At 33.6% G+C, this 18,239-nt stretch overlaps 1 protein-coding gene across 16 annotated transcripts in view; it reads left to right on the forward strand.

Moving 5' to 3' along the window:
• The window catches only part of ATRX (ATRX chromatin remodeler), a 280,028-nt gene extending 262,461 nt beyond the window's left edge, over positions 1 to 17,567 (forward strand). For 15 of the 16 annotated variants that reach the window (XM_081563568.1, XM_081563575.1, XM_081563571.1 and 12 more), the window contains 5 exons: positions 10,983 to 11,132; positions 11,978 to 12,103; positions 12,895 to 12,990; positions 13,533 to 13,661; positions 14,706 to 17,567. In XM_081563568.1, coding sequence (XP_081419694.1) covers positions 10,983 to 11,132; positions 11,978 to 12,103; positions 12,895 to 12,990; positions 13,533 to 13,661; positions 14,706 to 14,984 — 780 coding nt within the window. In that variant the 3' untranslated portion in view covers positions 14,985 to 17,567. The remainder of the gene's footprint in view (positions 1 to 10,982; positions 11,133 to 11,977; positions 12,104 to 12,894; positions 12,991 to 13,532; positions 13,662 to 14,705) is intronic. The other variant, XM_081563581.1, reaches the window with a different exon arrangement.
• The last annotated feature ends 672 nt before the right edge of the window (positions 17,568 to 18,239 follow it).

The following is an 18,239-nucleotide window of genomic DNA, read 5'->3' on the forward strand; positions in this document are numbered from 1 at the left end:
GGAGATCAAACTAGTCGATCTTAAAGGAAATCAACCCTGAATACTCATTGGAAAGACTGATGCTGAACCTGAAGCTACAGTATTTTGGTCATCTGATATGAATAGCTGACTCATTAGAAAAGTTCCTGATGCTGGGAAAGATTGAAGAGAGAAGAAGAAGAGGATGTCAGAGGATGAGATGGCTGGATGGCATCACCGAGGCAAAGGACATGAACTTGGGCAAACTTTGGGAGATGGTGAGGGACTGGGAGGCTTGGCATGCTGCAGTCCGTGCAGTTGGAAAGAGTCAGACACGACTGGGCCACTGAACAACAGCAGCAACATTATTAACTATGACCAATACACTGTACAGTATATCACCAGAACTTACTCAGCTTATAACTGTATGTTTGTACCCTTTGGCATACATACACTTCAGCTTCTTGTAGCTATCACTCTACTCTGTTTCTATAATTTCAGCTTTTTTATATTCCACATATAAGTGAGGTTGTACAATATTTTTCTTTCTCAGTATGACTTATTTGACTTAGCATAATGACTTCACCACCCATCCATGTTGTTACAAATGGCAGGATTTTCTCTTGTTTTGTGTTCAGTAATATTCAGTTCTGTGTACCATTGTATGTACCCATTTTCTTTATTCATTCATCCATGGATTATACTTAGGTTGTTTCCATGTCTTGGCTGATATAAGCAATGCTGCATTAAACTTGGATTTGCAAATATCTTTTTGAGTTAGTATTTTAATTTTCTTTGGATAAATACCCAGGAGTAGAATTGCTGGATCATATATATGGTAGTTTCATTTTTGTTTTTTCAGGATACTCCATACTGTTATCCATAGTGGTTGCACCAATTTACTTCCCACCAACAGTGTACAAGGGTTCCCTTTTCTTTGCTTCTTCACCTTTCTTCTTAATCAATACTGTGAGTTTATGGAAAGGCATTTGCAGTGTTATAGGGGTGTGTAATATTGGAGAGTATAGATTTTATCTTTTAGTTACTGCAAAATCCTAAAGTGCCACCACTAATGCCAGTCCTCCTTAATTATCTTTGATGCTGACTATATTGATCTTCAGTACTGAGTCAGTATAGCATGGTGGTTAAGGGCAAGAGCTCTCAGGCAAGACTGAGGTTTGAATCTTGACCATATCAAGTTACTTGACTTCTCTGTGCCTCATTTTCTTGATCTATCATTCTGGGAAATTAGTATCCATTATAATCAAAAACTCATTCTCTCCATTTTTATTTGCATCTCCTTCTGAGACTGTTATTACGCTTTAAGCTTCCATATCTTTTAGCTTTTCTTTTGCATTTCCTATTTCTTTATCCTTTCCTGCTATCTTCTGGGAAAGTGTCTCAGTGTGATCTCCTAGCTAAGTTAGTCTTCAGCTGTACTTCTCCTGCTACTTAAACTATCCATTGAGTTCTTTATTTCAATGATTATTTTTTATCTGAAATACTTCATTTTGACACTTTTAAGATATTTATTTGAATTTCATATTGCTAATATCTTCCCTTATTTCCTTAAGTGCACCTATCATGCTTACTCTGAATTATTTTTTCAATAACTCTGCCTCAGGTAGCATATGATGCCCATTGTGTCACCCTAGTGATGTTGCACACACATGTGTATCTCTCTAAGTTCCTGGACTACATGTTTCATTTTACCTTCTGTAGTTTTTTATGCAGGTTGATTGTCAGGAAGGGAACCAGCACCCCATGCTGAATTACGATCTTAGAAATCTCATCAGTAATAAGGGGGTTAAAAACAGTGTGTACTTCATAGAGTTATTATGACTAATTAGATAATTCATATGAAGTTCTTAGAACAGCGTCATCATGCATTTATGCATTCAGTTTAGGTTTTTAAAACATCTGTAGAGAGATAACTTGGATTCAGATTCCATCTTAAGGAAACTGATCTGTTGAAATAGAGAGCTAACTAGGGCTAAAATGCAGATGGATCCATCTTTTCAACTTTGGGCTGTCCCAGAATTCTGCCATATAGTCTACTGTTTCCCTTATCACAGAGAATATATGTTTAAAAAGTTAATTAAAAATTATTCCTATTGTGAAATTTTCAAACCAGAAAAATGTAATGTATACCCATATACCCATCACCTAGATTTAATAGTTGTTAATATTTCACCACATTTGCCTCTATTTTTCTAAAATATTTTAAATTATAAGAATATATTTTGATTGTAAATATTTTAGTATAAATCTCTAAATTATAATCACAATACCATAAAATTAATCATTCTTAATTTCCTAGCATCATCAAATGCCACATCCATATTAATATTCAGATTAACCCACTTGTCTTAAAAATGTTTGTTACAGTTTCTTTGTTCAAACCAGGATCCACTCAAGGTGTACTGCACTTGGTTGTGGTGTCTCTCTATATATTTATTTAATTTAGTGCAGTCACCTTCCCTCCCTTCATTCTGGATTTATTTCCTAATGGTGAATTTGAATTTCTATATCTTATATATTCTGTAAACTGAAAATTAGTTCCAAAAGTTTGATTAGATTCATGGCAGATATTTTGTGGCAAGAATTGTGTGTAAAATGAGATTAGTATTCTTTAAAAAAAGATATGGCAAGTTATGGGGAAAAGGAAATAATACATATCAAGTGCTTGTGCTATGTTCCTTTTAAAAACATAATCTCTTTTAATCCTTACAATAATCCTATGAGTTACAGGTGGTATTACCCCTTTGTAGTAAGGGAATTGGTTCTGAGAGATTACCCAGTTATTAAGGAGGAAAGTTAGAATTCCAAAAGAGGTTTCTTAGAAAACTAAAAATGGAACTACCAGATGACCCAGCAATTATACTTTTGGGTATATATCCCAAAAAATGAAAACAGTAATTCAAAAATATATGTGCACCCCAGTGTTCATAGCAGCATTACTTACAATAGCCAAGATATGGAAGCAACCTAAGTAAGTGTTTATCAATAGATGAATGAATAAACAAGATGTGGTAATTTATATATACAAGGCAATACTGCTCAGCCATAAAAAATGAAATTTTGCCATTTGCAATAACATGGATGGACTTGAAGGCTATTTTGCTTAGTGAAATAAGTCAGCCAGAGAAAGACAAATACTGTAGGATGTCACTTATATGTAGAATCTAAAAATACACCAGGATAGTGAATATAACAAAAAAGAAACAGGCTCACAGATGTAGAAAATTAACTAGTGGTTACATGTGAGGAGCTGGAAGGGAGGGGGAGCAAGATGAGGGTAGGGGATTAAGAGGTACAAACTATTATGTATAAAATAAATAAGTTACAAGGATATATTGTATAGCACAGGGAATATAGACAATATTTTATCATTATAAATGGAGTATAACCTTTAAAAATTGTGAATCACTATGTTGCACACTTGAAACATATATAATATTGTATATCAGCTATACCACAATAATAATAATGAAATTAAAATTCTTTTAAAGAGAGAAGGGAGAAAATTCAACAAGGTACTTTAAATAAACATAAGAAATTTTACTAACAAATCACTTGCTCTTTGTGCTTCAGTCTCTGGCAAAATAAGAGCAATAAGTTGATTTGATCCTCACATAAATAAATTAATAAATTGCTTTGGCTTATTATGCTTTCATTTTAGGTAATGAGAGGTATCCTTTAAGCATCAGCTAAAATTTATTTACATATGTATATTCTTAGAACAGGTAATAACTTACTGGTCCTTGTATAATTATGACAGCCATATATCTAGAATTTTCTAGACAATTCTGACATCAGATAATTTGTCTTGTCGATTTTCTCCAATGAATTTTTCATTAGAAAGACTTGGTTAAGGTGTAAAAACTACTCTCTGTGTATGGGAATACATTGTTAGTTTTTTAAATTGAGAGTCTGCTTTAGACCTTTAGAAAAGGTGTTGAAAATAAGAGAAAGTGGTAAATAAAACCTGATAAGAGTCTTTTCTTGATCCCAGTTAACTGACCAAGAAAAAATATTAAAATCTTAGTTCCTCAGACACATTAGTCACATTTAAAGTACTCAGAGGCTACATGTGACTAGTAGCTACAAAATCAGACAGTGCAGACACAGCACATTCCATCATTGCCCAGAATGCTGTTGGAGCAGTACTCGAGACCCTGTGATCTTTACTACCACATATAAAGCCTCCCAACTGACAAAGTTACATAACTCTGTGTGTGTGTACACACACACACAACACACACATATATGTTGTTGTTTAGTTGCTAGGTCGTGTCTGACTCTTTTGCGACCCCGTGGACTGTAGCCCACCAGGCTCCTCTGTCCATGGGATTTTCCAGGCAAGAATACTGGAATGGGTTGCCATTTCCTTCTCCAGGGGATCTTGCTGATCCAGGGATTGAACTCTTGTCTCCTGCATTGCAGGTAGATTCTTTACCACTATTCTGCCATTAAACTTTCCTCTAAAATTAAAAAGGCTGTCTTTTTTTTTTTTTATCAAATCAGTTGATTCCTACAAAATTATACTGATGTTTATACATAAAATTGTTGTAGAGAGAAACATGGTAAGCAAGGCTATATGCCCTCTCAGTTTTTTTTTTAATTTTCATTTAGAGGAGTCCAGAAGGATATGACTAGCATGTTAAAATGACAGTGATTATGAATTACTATAGATACTTGAGTGCCACAGTATTTTAATATCCTAAAATATGTTATTGAGGTTGATTGGTTCAAATGTGTCTTGTAACACTTTCAGGAATAGGGACAGTGGAAAACTGAAACTGTAATACTTATAGGGGAATTAAGTAGGTGAATGTCTCTTCTTCATTTACTGAGGTTTTCATGACTGAGCTTTTTATATCAAATTTATCACTTTAGAACCTTAAAAGGAGTATAAATTGTGGGAGAGATTTGATCAAAATAAGAATCACTAGTTGATCTTATGTCATTTTTTAAACCATTTTAACTTTTACATTTTAATGTTTTCTTTCTTTAAATGTAATTTGAACTGCCAAAAGAACTACTTTCCCTCCTATTTTCATATATTTTTTATGGCACGCCTATGGTTGAGTTAGAGGATGTAACACTGTTAATAAACTAAAGAAATAATGTGAACTCCAGATTGTATAACATAAGAATTGAGTTCTAATTCAGGCTCTTCTTGGAAAGCTGCAACCTCTAGAAAGTCACTACAGTCATATAAAAATATAGAATGGCACTCTCTACCTCACAGTGAATGGCATATGTCATGTATAAGAATTGTAATGGATAATCAATTTTTAAAGGTTAAATGCTAAATATAGTATCTAGTTCTTTAAATGTTAAATTGAGTATCAAACATTCTTATCAAAGGAGATTCTAGCTTTTAATCTCCACCGGTTCAATCCCTGGGTTGGGAAGATCCCCTAGAGAAGGAAATGGCAAAACATTCCAGTATCCTTGCCTGGAGAGTCCCATGTACAGAGGAGCATGATGGGCTACAGTCCATGGCATAGCAAAGAGTCGGGCTCAACTGAGCAACTAAAAAGGACAAGGAAGTGTCAGTTTGGCAGGCCTACCTTTTTCTTTTCTTGAAAGTTACAAGTTCTACAGTTGTCACTATCTTATTCTACCTACAATTTGAGAATCTGGATTATATTTATAAATGCTCTTTGGCAAGGTTTATGTGCTCTTGACCTCAAAATCTGATATGAGGTGGTATGTGAACTTCATTTAGTAGCTCTCTAGTTACTTTCAAATATGTTGCATTTCTTTTCCTTAGGTAGTTTGGGAAGAAACAGGCTTTAAATTTGAAAGTAGAAACTTTTTTGACTAGGAATATTGAGTTTCTTTATTAAGAATCTAGATTTATTTAATAAAAGGAATTTTTTTCATAGCTTTTTGAGTGGGTTCTGTGGCACAAGTATTCTAGTGATATTTCTAGATATTATAATACTCAAATTCAAAGTGATAGCAAGTGAAATATTTTGAAACATGGCAAACCCCTGCCCCCACCCCTAGGCAAAGCTTGATTGTTTTTTTAAATTTTTATTTTCAAGGTTGAATTTCATAATTAATTAAATGGAAATTTTTGTCAGCTTGCCAAATACTTTAAACTTCTAAGTAATTAACTTAAACTTGTATTTTATCATTAATTTTCTCTTATTAATTGGACTAGTCATTTTAAAGCTCAAACTAATTTAGGTTGTTAGCTAGAATATAGACCATGGTTTTCCCAGCTTATAAATTTTTCACTTATTTAAGGAAAAACAAAGTTTAGACAAAGAAAAGTAAAGGTACACATTTGGATATAATTTAAACCTCATTTTGATGACTGTTGGCTGAGTGATTATAGATTCTGCTCCAGTATTATTTTCAATAATAGTGTTACTATAGCAACTAATATAAATGCATGGTTTAAGGGGGAAATAACAAAAAACCTCTCTCTGATCATATTGTATATTGGGATAAAATTTTTATTTATTAGTTTTTATTACTTGCACTAGACTTAGCAAATTTTTTTTTCCCCAAAGAAATACTCTGAGGATCCTGTTGCAGATATTTTTTGCCCTATTTATTTCATCATCTATTTCTTGTATCGACAGTATGCTGCAATTAATTTAAATGGGAAAGTTGTAGAAACAGTTTGTATCAGAAATCCTGTATCTTTTTTCTCTTACTGTGTCTTATACAACACTCTCGAAGAAAGATTTCTACTTTCCTACTTCTGAAATGTATAAATGAATCTTGTTCCTTTAAAAGTCAGTTAGCTTACATGTAGTCTTTTCTTTGTTAAAATGAAGATAATGGTAAAGGTACTTGTCTAAGTGCCTGAGTATTGTTGGCATATTATTGTATGAACAAGTGGTTGATATACATTAAAATTTATCCATTAACCTATTTCATTGCAGATTTGGTAATAATTAAAAATTAGAAGTGGCATAAACACATAATAGACTCTTAAGAGAATAGTTAAATAGATGATAAAGTATATCTATATAACATACACAATTAAAACCAATGAAAGTTTTGTATTTTGTGTAAAATAATGTTCATGGAAAGATATTAAGGCAGAAAAATAGGTTTTAAAGTATAGTACAATCCCATTTTTATGTGAAAATTTATATACACACACGTGTGTAAAATGTACATGTGTGGAGGGATATACAACAAATGTTCCCGCTAGTTATCTCTAGGTTTTATAATAGGAATTATAACATCATTTCCATTAAAAATTTTAAAAATTCTGAAAAGAAGGGAGTGTTGTGGCTAGTAAAAGCAATATGGTTATTTGGCTTGATGTTAGGAGGGAGGTAATGTTTTAGGAAAAGGGTCCAAAAGTTTGAATGATACAAAGGTAAGTCACATGCACTTTTCCTCTGATTTGTTGACATTTTGATTGACTGTGTGTCAAAATGAAAGTTATTGCATGGGTGGAAGCCAAATCATAATCTAACCATAATTAGGCAATCATGTTTGACTTGATAGCATAGATCTTCAATCTGGTGGGGAGAAGACATTTAAAGGTTTCAGAAATGGGATTTCATAAAATGACTATCTCCTGAAGATGAAAATGGTAAAATAGTTCATGTCAGGTTCAGGCTAAGCATGAACTGGCCTTTTATAAGTTTGTGTGTATGTATTGTTTTTATTTCAGCTTTTATATTTTCTTTTATTAAAAAATTAACATACTTGTTTTTAAAAACTTCAAAAAGAACAAAAGTGTTAAAAGTGAAAAAAAATTGACCTACTTAAGTTTCTCCTTCCTCTGGAATCCTTTAGGGAATTCTTCTTTTTTAAAGAGAATAGATCTGGGAAATGGAGGAACCATTCCTCAAGAAAACGGTCATTCTTTACAGTATGGTAGCATGATCACTGGATAGGAGTCAGGAAATTTACCTTCTAATCCCAGCTAGTCTTTAGCTCTGTGATTGGAGAAGAAGTTACTTTGCCTCTCTGAACATCATTTTCTACCAAGTTCAGGATGATAAGTTTGAACTTTGAAAATAACAGGATACAGACACTTTTTAAAAGGGGTATATATGAGTGTTGTTTGTGTGTATGTGTGTGCATGCATTTCTGGAAAGGCTTTTTCTCTAATTATAAAAAGTAGTTAATATATGAATCATGTCATTTATAATTGAGAAATAAATGCTATACTTAATTGACATAGTGTTAGTTTCCAGAGAATTGGGTATTTCATTTATTCCTGCTGTTCTTATGTCACCCTGTTACACATGTAACTGTAGAGCATTTCATCCATGTTTAACTCATAGTCATAACTAGATTAAGTTATTATCCACTATTACAGAGAGAAGCATACAGCTGAAAAATAAATTTTCTGCTGCTCTTTCCCTTAGGTTACTGTCTTAGAGAAATAAAGTGATTTTTGACTACAGTTCTTTTAAGAACATCACTTATTGTCAGACAGAAGTAAAATTGGGACTATCCGTAGAGCATTTCTATCTTGTAATTTATTTGGTATTTTGTAAAACAGCTGACTTTCCTAATTATATTTGGCATGGTCACTTGCTAAAAATATTAGTCAGTGTTATCTGGTTTTATTACATACCTCTCTTCTGAGTCATGCTTGGGGTGGGATGGGGTAACCATGGGAGACACACATCTAAGGAAGCATTATCTTTTAACAAAATTTAATTCAGATTGCCCTATCTCTCTGCCTGCCTGGTTAGTATCTCTGAACTTTGGAGATCTATCTAGTCGTGATAAACGTGTTCTGTATGCCATAGGCCAGAGAAAGTCAGCTTTGATGGCAGATTTCTATACTGGTGCAGAAGAGAAATGTTTAGCTAACATTTTAAAATAAATAAACCAAAAAATAAAGAACTAAATCTGTTAGCATATATGCATTCCGCCGGTAGACTTTCTTTCTTGAACCTTGTATGGTCTTTTAATGTTTTCCACCAAAGAAATAGCACATACATTCAAAATTAATTGTAAAATCTTAATTACAGATGTATCCATTAAAAAATTCATTTTCTATGCATCTGTGTCTCTTATTCTGTCTCGCATATAGGGTTATTGTTACCATCTTTCAAATTCCATATATATGCATTAGTATACTGTATTGGTGTTTTTCTTTCTGGCTTACTTCACTCTGTATTATGGGCTCCAGTTTCATAGAACAGTCTTATGGACTCTGAGGGAGAAGGTGAGGGTGGGACGTTCTGGGAGAATAGCATTGAAACATGTATATTATCATATGTGAAACAGAACACCATTCCATGTTCGATGCATGAGACAAATGCTCAGGGCTGGGGCAATGGGATGACCCAGAGGGATGAGATGGGGAGGGAGGTGGGAGGGGGGTCCAGGAAGGGGAACACTTGTAAACCCATGGCTGATTCATGTCAATATATGGCAAAAACTACTACAATATTGTAAAGTAATTAACCCCCAACTAAAATAAATAAATTTATTAAAAAAAATAAAAAAATAAAAACAAAAACAAAAAAAAATCATTTTCTTTCATGAAATTATGAAGTGATTCTTTCAAGTGTTTATTGATGTGGCAAGATAAAAAGTTTGTTAACATAATACCAGGTATCAAAATGGTTGGAATTGGTGTCAGCATTTGCTGTTGTACAAAAAAAAACTTAGGGCCTCATGAGTTGAATTTTTCATCTTGAGTTACATAACAAACATTTGAGCTCCTACCCTGTGCTGGATCGTGTAGTCTAGATATGGCTGAAGATGTAAAGACAAAATTCTTTCTAAGTGTGGGCTTTGTCTATGCTAAAACTTATGGAGGCATTAAGCATTATTGAATACAGGTTAAATTTAATGTGCTGTATGCTTCCCTGTACCTTCCTTTGACCAGTCATTATTTACATTCCTTCATTAAATTCACTCAGTTTAGAAAGTGTGTTCTAAGGAAACTTGCTGTTAGAAGCTATGGAAAGTCCTTTTGTAAAGTGAATTAATTTGCCTTCTGTATATCCAGGTTTTCATCTTTAATTTCTTAATAAACAGCTTGTGAATATTTTAAATTTTTTGTTAGCAAGTGACATATCCATGGTTCACTTTAACCCCCACCCCACCATGATCTCCATTTTTGTGTGTCTCTTTTATAATAATAATAATCATAAAGAGCAGGAGTTTGGGGTTCTTACTGAGTATATGTTATTAGCTCTTAGTTTTTTTAACCTTAAAAGACTGACATAAGACATTATGACTTTAAAAAAAGACACTTTGATAATAAAATGATAAATAATGTATATCAATTTAAATTTGATCCTAGGTCCTTATAGTGTAATTTATATTTGAGTTTCTTACGATTGAAATATAAGGACTGTATGTTCCAGTTAAACTGTTCTGTAGCTGTTTTGATTAATTTAGATTTGGTTTTTGTTAGTATAGTGGTTGGTGGCTAAAGTGATTATGAAAATAAAGTCATTAAGGGACTTCTCTGGTGGTTCAGTGGCTAAGACTCTGGTGCTCCCAGTGCAGGGGCTCAGGTTCAATCCCTGGTCTGGAAACTGGATCCCACATGCTGCAACTTAGAGTTCTCATGCTGCAGCTATAAAGATGCCACATGCTACAGTGAAGATCAAAGATCCTGCATGCTGCAACTAAGAGACCTAGTGCAGCAAAATAAATAAATACAGGCGTTAAATATGTATGAACAGGAGTAGCCATGATTTTTAGCACAAGCATCTCTGAATTTGACCGACTTATGTTAGCCTTTTTTTAAATCAACTCTGAAACAAGCACAAACCAAAATGCGTATGAAAAAATTAGAAAAATGTTGGAGGAAGAGAGCTTGAAAGATGAATAGTAGTCATTAAAAAAATTGAACCCCTAAAACATGCTGTATAAATATGACATTCTTACATAAGAGGCTGGTATTGCATGTATTGTGAATGTTTCTAGGTAATTTATCATATATATTAGAAATATGTATAGTAGCGAGTCTCTAGTTTCTAGACTAACAGTAGGTCAAAGAACTATGGAGATATGATCCAGAGGGAGAAAATAAGTATTATTTCAACCCTTCTAAACAGGACACCATACTTGCAGAACTTCTTCAAATACATAAAGAACACATTGTAGGATATCATGAACATGATTCTCTTTTGGACCACAAAGAAGAAGAAGAGTTGACTGAAGAAGAAAGAAAAGCAGCTTGGGCTGAATATGAAGCAGAGAAGAAGGTAGATCATCTGAAATGCTTTTTGTTGTTGTTTTTGTTGTTAGTCGTTTAAAAGAACAGTGGAGGAAGAAAAGGGTCACATTTGGAACAGGTAATAATATAGTGAATCCTCAGGAACAGAGTCCCCCACGTTTGGGTATCTGTTTATGGGCTTTGGCTACCTTTGGTGGTAGACTCGAAGGAGAGGAGAGAAGAAAATGTTTCCCCTTAAAGAGTAGTAACCTCATTTCTGATTAGCACTTGCTAAATTGAGAGATTAGTGGGAAGCTGTATATTTAGCATCGCTTAACTTCCATCAACACCCTTACTGTAGTAACAGACATATAGGAACTTGAGGAGGTAGGGGTAAATGTTGCTTCAGCATGTGTACCAAACTCAAAGTTTTGATTGATTATCAGAACAGAAAAATACTCCATTATTGGACATTAATGTCAATCTCCAGCAGCAACTTTATTTAAAATAGTTTCACCTCTGTTTTAAATACTACCTCACTTGAACAAAAATGTGCCTGAGCATGGGAAACCTTATCCTAATACCTGAATTCTTTTTAAACTCCTAATTTGTTGTACTAAACTTCTTTAACATTGTGATTTTAGGAGTCTCATCAGAATTCTCTGAGTTGCCCCATACTGTGGGAATTATCAGAAAAGAGTACACCTTTAGGGGTTAAACCTTTCTATGTAATAAGATCTTGGTTTCGGGTGAAAAGGGTGTTTTGTTTGTGTGTGAAAGAGTGTTAATAATTTCCTAGATCTGAGAATGTGGATTTTTTTCTCAACCAGTAGGTGATGTAGAATTTCAAGTTTTAAATCACAATGTGGAAAGTGCATAATTTTTTGTTTGTAGGGACTGACCATGCGTTTCAACATACCAACTGGGACCAATTTACCCCCTGTCAGTTTTAACTCTCAAACTCCTTATATTCCTTTCAATTTGGGAGCCCTATCAGCAATGAGTAATCAACAGCTGGAGGTAAGTTGTGAAGTACGAAAGTATTTTGCCTTGAATTAAAGGCAATTTCAAGTGCCTTGTTGTTGAGGGTTTCCTATGCAGGGATATCACATTCCCCAAAAGATTACCTCTGAATAGACCAAGAAATTTTTCTTTTATTTGTTGACCTTTTTGAACTAGCGTAGTTATAATAAAATGTGATTTGTTCAGAGCACAAAGAAATCAGGCCTTGAATTAATATAGTTTGAATTATTTTAATTAAACAATAGGGTAGCCGACTGGCTTGAGAAATAGCACTTTCTTCAGTTATAAAATATTTTGAATAAACAAATTACTTAATGTTTGAAAGTGGGATAAATACACATATTGATCTACATTCTAAAGCAGTGTAGATGCAACTTTAAGTATATGATAATGTACAGTATTATGAAATAATTTAAAAATAGGATCAATGATGAGTTAAATAAGAAAGACTTATACCAGTAATTAATATACTGGTATAATAGGTTTTAATTACACCAGTAATTAAATACTGTTATTGAATCTGTGATTTTCTTTTTAAAATGTGCTTATGGAGTCATTTAAATTATTAAATTATTGGTGCAATAGAAACCAATTTTTATCTTCCTAACAAGACCCTCACTGATGAATTTTACTCCATTTTACTGATGCTGAATTTTGCTGTACTTTTCAATTACTTAAAGATTTTTAAGGCCACATGCTGTAAATTGGCAAGAGAAAGGCTCCCTATACTTTTAAAATTAAGCTGTCTTTTATGTGCCCTGATAAAGTTATTTCTTGCATATTTCTAGGACCTCATTAATCAAGGAAGAGAAAAAGTTGTGGAAGCAACAAACAGTGTGACAGCAGTGAGGATTCAGCCTCTTGAAGATATAATTTCAGCTGTAGTAAGTTAATCGGGAATTGTCTTACACCAACTTGCAATTCTTTTTTTTTTAATTAGTTTATTTTCTATTCTTATTCCCACCATTCATTTTGATTTTTGTTTTTTGCTTCACTACTTCTGTGGGGGAAAGATCATAATTCTTATAACTTGATTTACAACAGTAAAATACTAGTAAACTGTGTAATAGTGCCAAGCTATATATCTCAGTTTTATCTAGATGTTGGCACAAAAGAAAAATGTAAAATCGAAGAATTGGGAAATCAGTTAAACATGGAAATGTATGTGTTGTTTATATAAACATATTTTAATTACCAGTTGCATGAATTAAATCCAAATAGTTTTTCTCCGGGCATAGCTAACCCTTGTACAACAGTGGACAGTTTAGTACCTTGCTTTTACGTCATCGTCTTCTTTAGGAAAGAGTAAAGGAAAAGGGGGAAAGAGAACTTTAAAAATCCTGATTATCTCTAAGGACCATAAATATCTTAAATTATTTTCTTCAATTCTACTGCAATAAGGAGTAAATAGAAATTTTTCTTCTAGTGGAAGGAAAACATGAATCTCTCAGAGGCCCAGGTACAGGCTTTAGCATTAAGTAGACAAGCCAGCCAGGAGCTTGATGTCAAACGAAGAGAGGCAATCTACAATGACGTGTTGACAAAACAACAGATGGTAAGAATTCAGACTATCTCTAGGTTATGTTTAATTTTCTTGAATTTATAATAACGAGTTTGTGTGACATCTCTGTTGATATCTGTTCCCACATGTGGTTGGATGGATGGTCATTGGTTATTCCCAGAAGAAATTTTATTCATAAACCTAGTAATGTCAAATAAAGGTAATGTCTTTTGTTGCAAAGGAGCAACAGCTTCCCAAATGAATCTCCTTGAAGTTTACATAGCATCTCTTCCATATAATTTTACTTTTGTATGTTCCGGACATCTAAAAAGGAATTTTTGCCAGACTTTTCTTACCACATTTACTATTTTTAAACAACTTCCACAAATAAGTATACTTTTTAATATATTTAATTTGAGATAACAAGTGGAGCTATAAATGATATATGACACAGGTTCCTACCAAATTATGTAATTCTTTATAAGGCTAACATATTCCAGAATCCTTGATTATCTTTGTTAGCATGGTTGTTTGGCAGCCATCTACCTTGCACTGGGAAATTTCAACTCTTGACACCAGGGAATCAATTTCTGTGGCATGAATTTCACTTAGAAAGCACTGTAGAATTATGTGGTTTTAAGTTATCTTAGGAAATTTGAGACATTCCAGGTAGGCAGGTAGGAATTATTCCCACTGCAAGTGCCTTTTCCCTTTGCTGTTTGTCACTAAAAGTGTTTATTTGTCTGTCATCATGTGAAATATTCAAAAGAAGGACAAAGAAAGAGACTCGACAAAAAAGTGCTGTAACTAATACTTGAGACTAATCACAGTGCAGGACAGGTTACTATAGCAACCAACTTAAATGCTGCTTGCACTACAATAGTCAAGTCATTAAGAGAATTTAGCCCTAAATGGTGTTACTAACTGGTTTCTACAGTAATGGTCCTGTGAATGCCATCAAATTAGTAATGGTGATAACAATAGTATGTTTTCCTTTTGGTATGGTACCCCCTTAGCAAATTGATTTTAACTCAAAATTTGATACTGCCTCTTTGAGACAGGTCACGCACTTGTAACAGCTCCTTTTTCTCTCCTTAGTTAATCAGCTGTGTTCAGCGAATACTTATGAACCGAAGGCTCCAGCAACAGTACAATCAGCAGCAGCAGCAGCAAATGACTTATCAACAAGCAACACTGGGTCACCTCATGATGCCAAAGCCTCCGAATTTAATCATGAATCCTTCTAACTACCAGCAGATTGATATGAGAGGAATGTATCAGTCAGTGGCTGGTGGTATGCAGCCACCACCATTACAACGTGCGCCACCCCCAATGAGAAGCAAAAATCCAGGACCTTCCCCAGGGAAATCAATGTGATTTTGCACTAAAAGCTTAAAAGATTGTTAAAATCATAGAAAGATCTTTTATTTTTTTAGGAATCAATGACTTAACAGAACTCAACTGTATAAATAGTTTGGTCCCCTTAAATGCCAATCTTCCATATTAGTTTTAAATTTTTTTTAATAGGGCATACCATTTCTTCCTGACATTTGTCAGTGATGTTGCCTAGAATCTTCTTACACACACTGAGTACAGAAGATCTTTCAAATTGTTTTCAGTGAAAACAAGTCCTTCCATAACAGTAACAACTCCACAGATTTCCTCTCTAAATTTTTATGCCTGCTTTTAGTGACCATAAAATTGTCATAAATTAATGAATTTATGAAAGAATACAGATTTATATATTCATTCTTTACATATAAAAACACACAGCTGAGTTCTTAGAGTTGATTCCTCAAGTTATGGAATACTTTTGTACTTATCCATTTCTTGAATAAAGTGATTGAAATGGTTTTAATGTTCTTTTGACTGAAGTCTGAAACTGGGCTCCTGCTATATCATCTCTGTGACTGAAAGTTAGAAACTAAGGGTTGGTTATCTTTGACACAGAATTGTGTGCAATATTGTTAAATACTACTGCTCTAAAACTTGGAGGAGTCTTACAGTTATCTTAGCATTGTATAAACAGCCTTAAGTACAGCCTAAGAAGAGAATTCTTTTTCTTCTTTAGTCTTTTCTGCCATTTTTATTTTCAGTTATATGTGCTGAAATAATTACTGGTAAAATTTCAGGGTCGTGGATTATCTTCCACACTTGAATTTTCTCTCTCCTGGCACTAATATAAGGCACATCTCTTAACTACATGGTGCCAGTGCTAGTGCTTCATCCTGTTGCTGGCAGTGGGATGTGGACTAACAAAATCAAGTTCTAGCATTTTAGGAGGTTAAGGATGACGCTGTGGTTGTTAGCTTCACACCCTGTTTTATAAACAACATCAAAATGGCAGAACCATTGCTGACTTTAAGTTCACATGGGGAATGTGCTTTGAAACAATTCCCAGTACTGTCAGTATTGTGAAGTAATTCCTCCTAAAGATAAGGATCACTGGCTTCTATGCTCTTCCTCTTCTTTTCTCTCATCAGTATGTTCTTTTTCCCCAACTGTATTTTCTTACATAAATTATGTTTTAAAGCTCAATTTTTTTTAGTTTAGATCTGTGAGGCAATTTTCTAATCAAAATTCATCTAATGCCCTTTTATGAGGTTTTACATTGTCGTTTTTCTTAATCCAGGCTTGTAAAAATGACCTATATGCTTATTCATGTACAATTTGGTTGCTTGAGTTTCTTAAAGAAAAAGATTGTTAGACTATGAGAGTCAACTCAACATGGCGAAACCATTTTTGAGATGACGATGTAACATGTAGTGGAAATAGCTAACAAATTCCAAAAAAAAAAAAAAAAGCTGGGTGGAGGATTTGCTCTAGGTATCACTGAGTTAGAATGAGTTTAACATTAACTAAAACTGTTTTGAGTTGTTTGGACGATTAAGAGATGTCCACTGTTATCTTGAAAGAACTAGTGGTAGAACATTCAAGAGTACTAAGTTTGTCATATAGAATTTTGAGGTTTGGTGGATCCACCCTCCACCTTCCCATGATCCCTATATTTGGATATTATGCCAGCCGTATAATCAAATTTATTCCATTAGGGGGATGTGTTTTTACTTTAGAAGAAATGAAAAAGACAAGATTTATGAAATAAATATTTGAAGACAGTATACTCTGGCCAGCTGTTATCAGTTGGTATTTCTACAAGTCCAGAATACTTTAAACCTGATTTACTCAACCTAGGAACTTTCACCATGGTCTGATTACTTGCTCAAAGACATAGATGTCAAAATTTTAGGCAACCTTCTAAACCTTTTTCATCGTGAATGAAACTATGACTTAAAGAATAATACATAGAAAGGTTAATTGGAAATCGTTTGGGATAAAACTTGGATCACTTTGCATACAATCTTCACTTGACATTTTAGCTACATAATATGTACTTTGAGTATAACATCAAGCTTTAACAAATATTTAAAGATAAAATAATGTCAATAAGATACTAAAAGGCTCATTTTTATATTTGTTTTAGATGTTTTAAATAGTTGCAATGGCTTAAAAAATGATGATTTAAAATGTTGCTTGTAATACAGTTTTGCCTGCTAAATTCTCCACATTTTGTAACCTGTTTTATTTCTTCGGGTGTAAAGCGTTTTTGCTTAGTATTGTGATATTGTATATGTTTTGTCCCAGTTGTATAGTAATGTTTCAGTCCATCATCCAGCTTTGGCTGCTGAAATCATACAGCTGTGAAGACTTGCCTTTGTTTCTGTTAGACTGCTTTTCAGTTCCGTATTGAGTATCTTAAGTACTGTAGAAAAGATGTCACTTCTTCCTTTAAGGCTGTTTTGTAATATATATAAGGACTGGAATTGTGTTTTTAAAGAAAAGCATTCAAGTATGACAATAATACTATCTGTGTTTTCACCATTCAAAGTGCTGTTTAGTAGTTGAAACTTAAAACTATTTAATGTCATTTAATAAAGTGACCAAAATGTGTTGTGCTCTTTATTGCATTTTCACAGCTTTCAAAATCTGTGCACATAATGTTTCATAGAAAATGTATAGCTTTTTATGTGCTATTTAATGGTGGTTCTTTTGCACATTTAGTTATTTAATATTGGGAGGTCAAGGAGTTTGGTTTTTTAATCTGTTATATACTAAATTCTGTAAAAGGAGATCTCAAACCTCAAAAATAATTTACATACCAGGAAGCCTATGTGTGTTTGTTAGTTTTGGTTTTCTGTGTGTAATCCAGCACCATTTCCTGCTTCCCAACAGCTGTGTCACTCATTTAAGTCAAGCAGACCTACCACTCCACAGTTGATACAAAAGCTGCCTATCATCCTGAAGCAATAGCAAGTTGATGGAAATTATCACCTGGCCTCCAAAGAAGCTGAATATTTTGCAGTCTTCCCTTAGCTATGCCCATTCTCCCTCTAATATCATAAAATCAGATATACATTTCTGTACCCTAAACAAAACCTTCAAAACAGTTACATATCCCAGTAAAAATTTTCCTTTGAGGGTGGCATGTTGTGAGATGTTTTAACAGTAAAATAGGTCATCCTTTTACATGCTTATTTTACTAACAATTACATTCGGGTTATTCCCCATGTTTCACCAGACTTAGTCTCAAGTGACTTTTGGCTATCTCCAAATCAAATCTAGCCTTAAAAGAGA

This window comes from Giraffa tippelskirchi, chromosome X, assembly GCF_054371585.1.
Source record: "Giraffa tippelskirchi isolate mGirTip1 chromosome X, T2T-mGirTip1v1.2.pri, whole genome shotgun sequence".
Taxonomy (NCBI): Eukaryota; Metazoa; Chordata; class Mammalia; order Artiodactyla; family Giraffidae; genus Giraffa; species Giraffa tippelskirchi.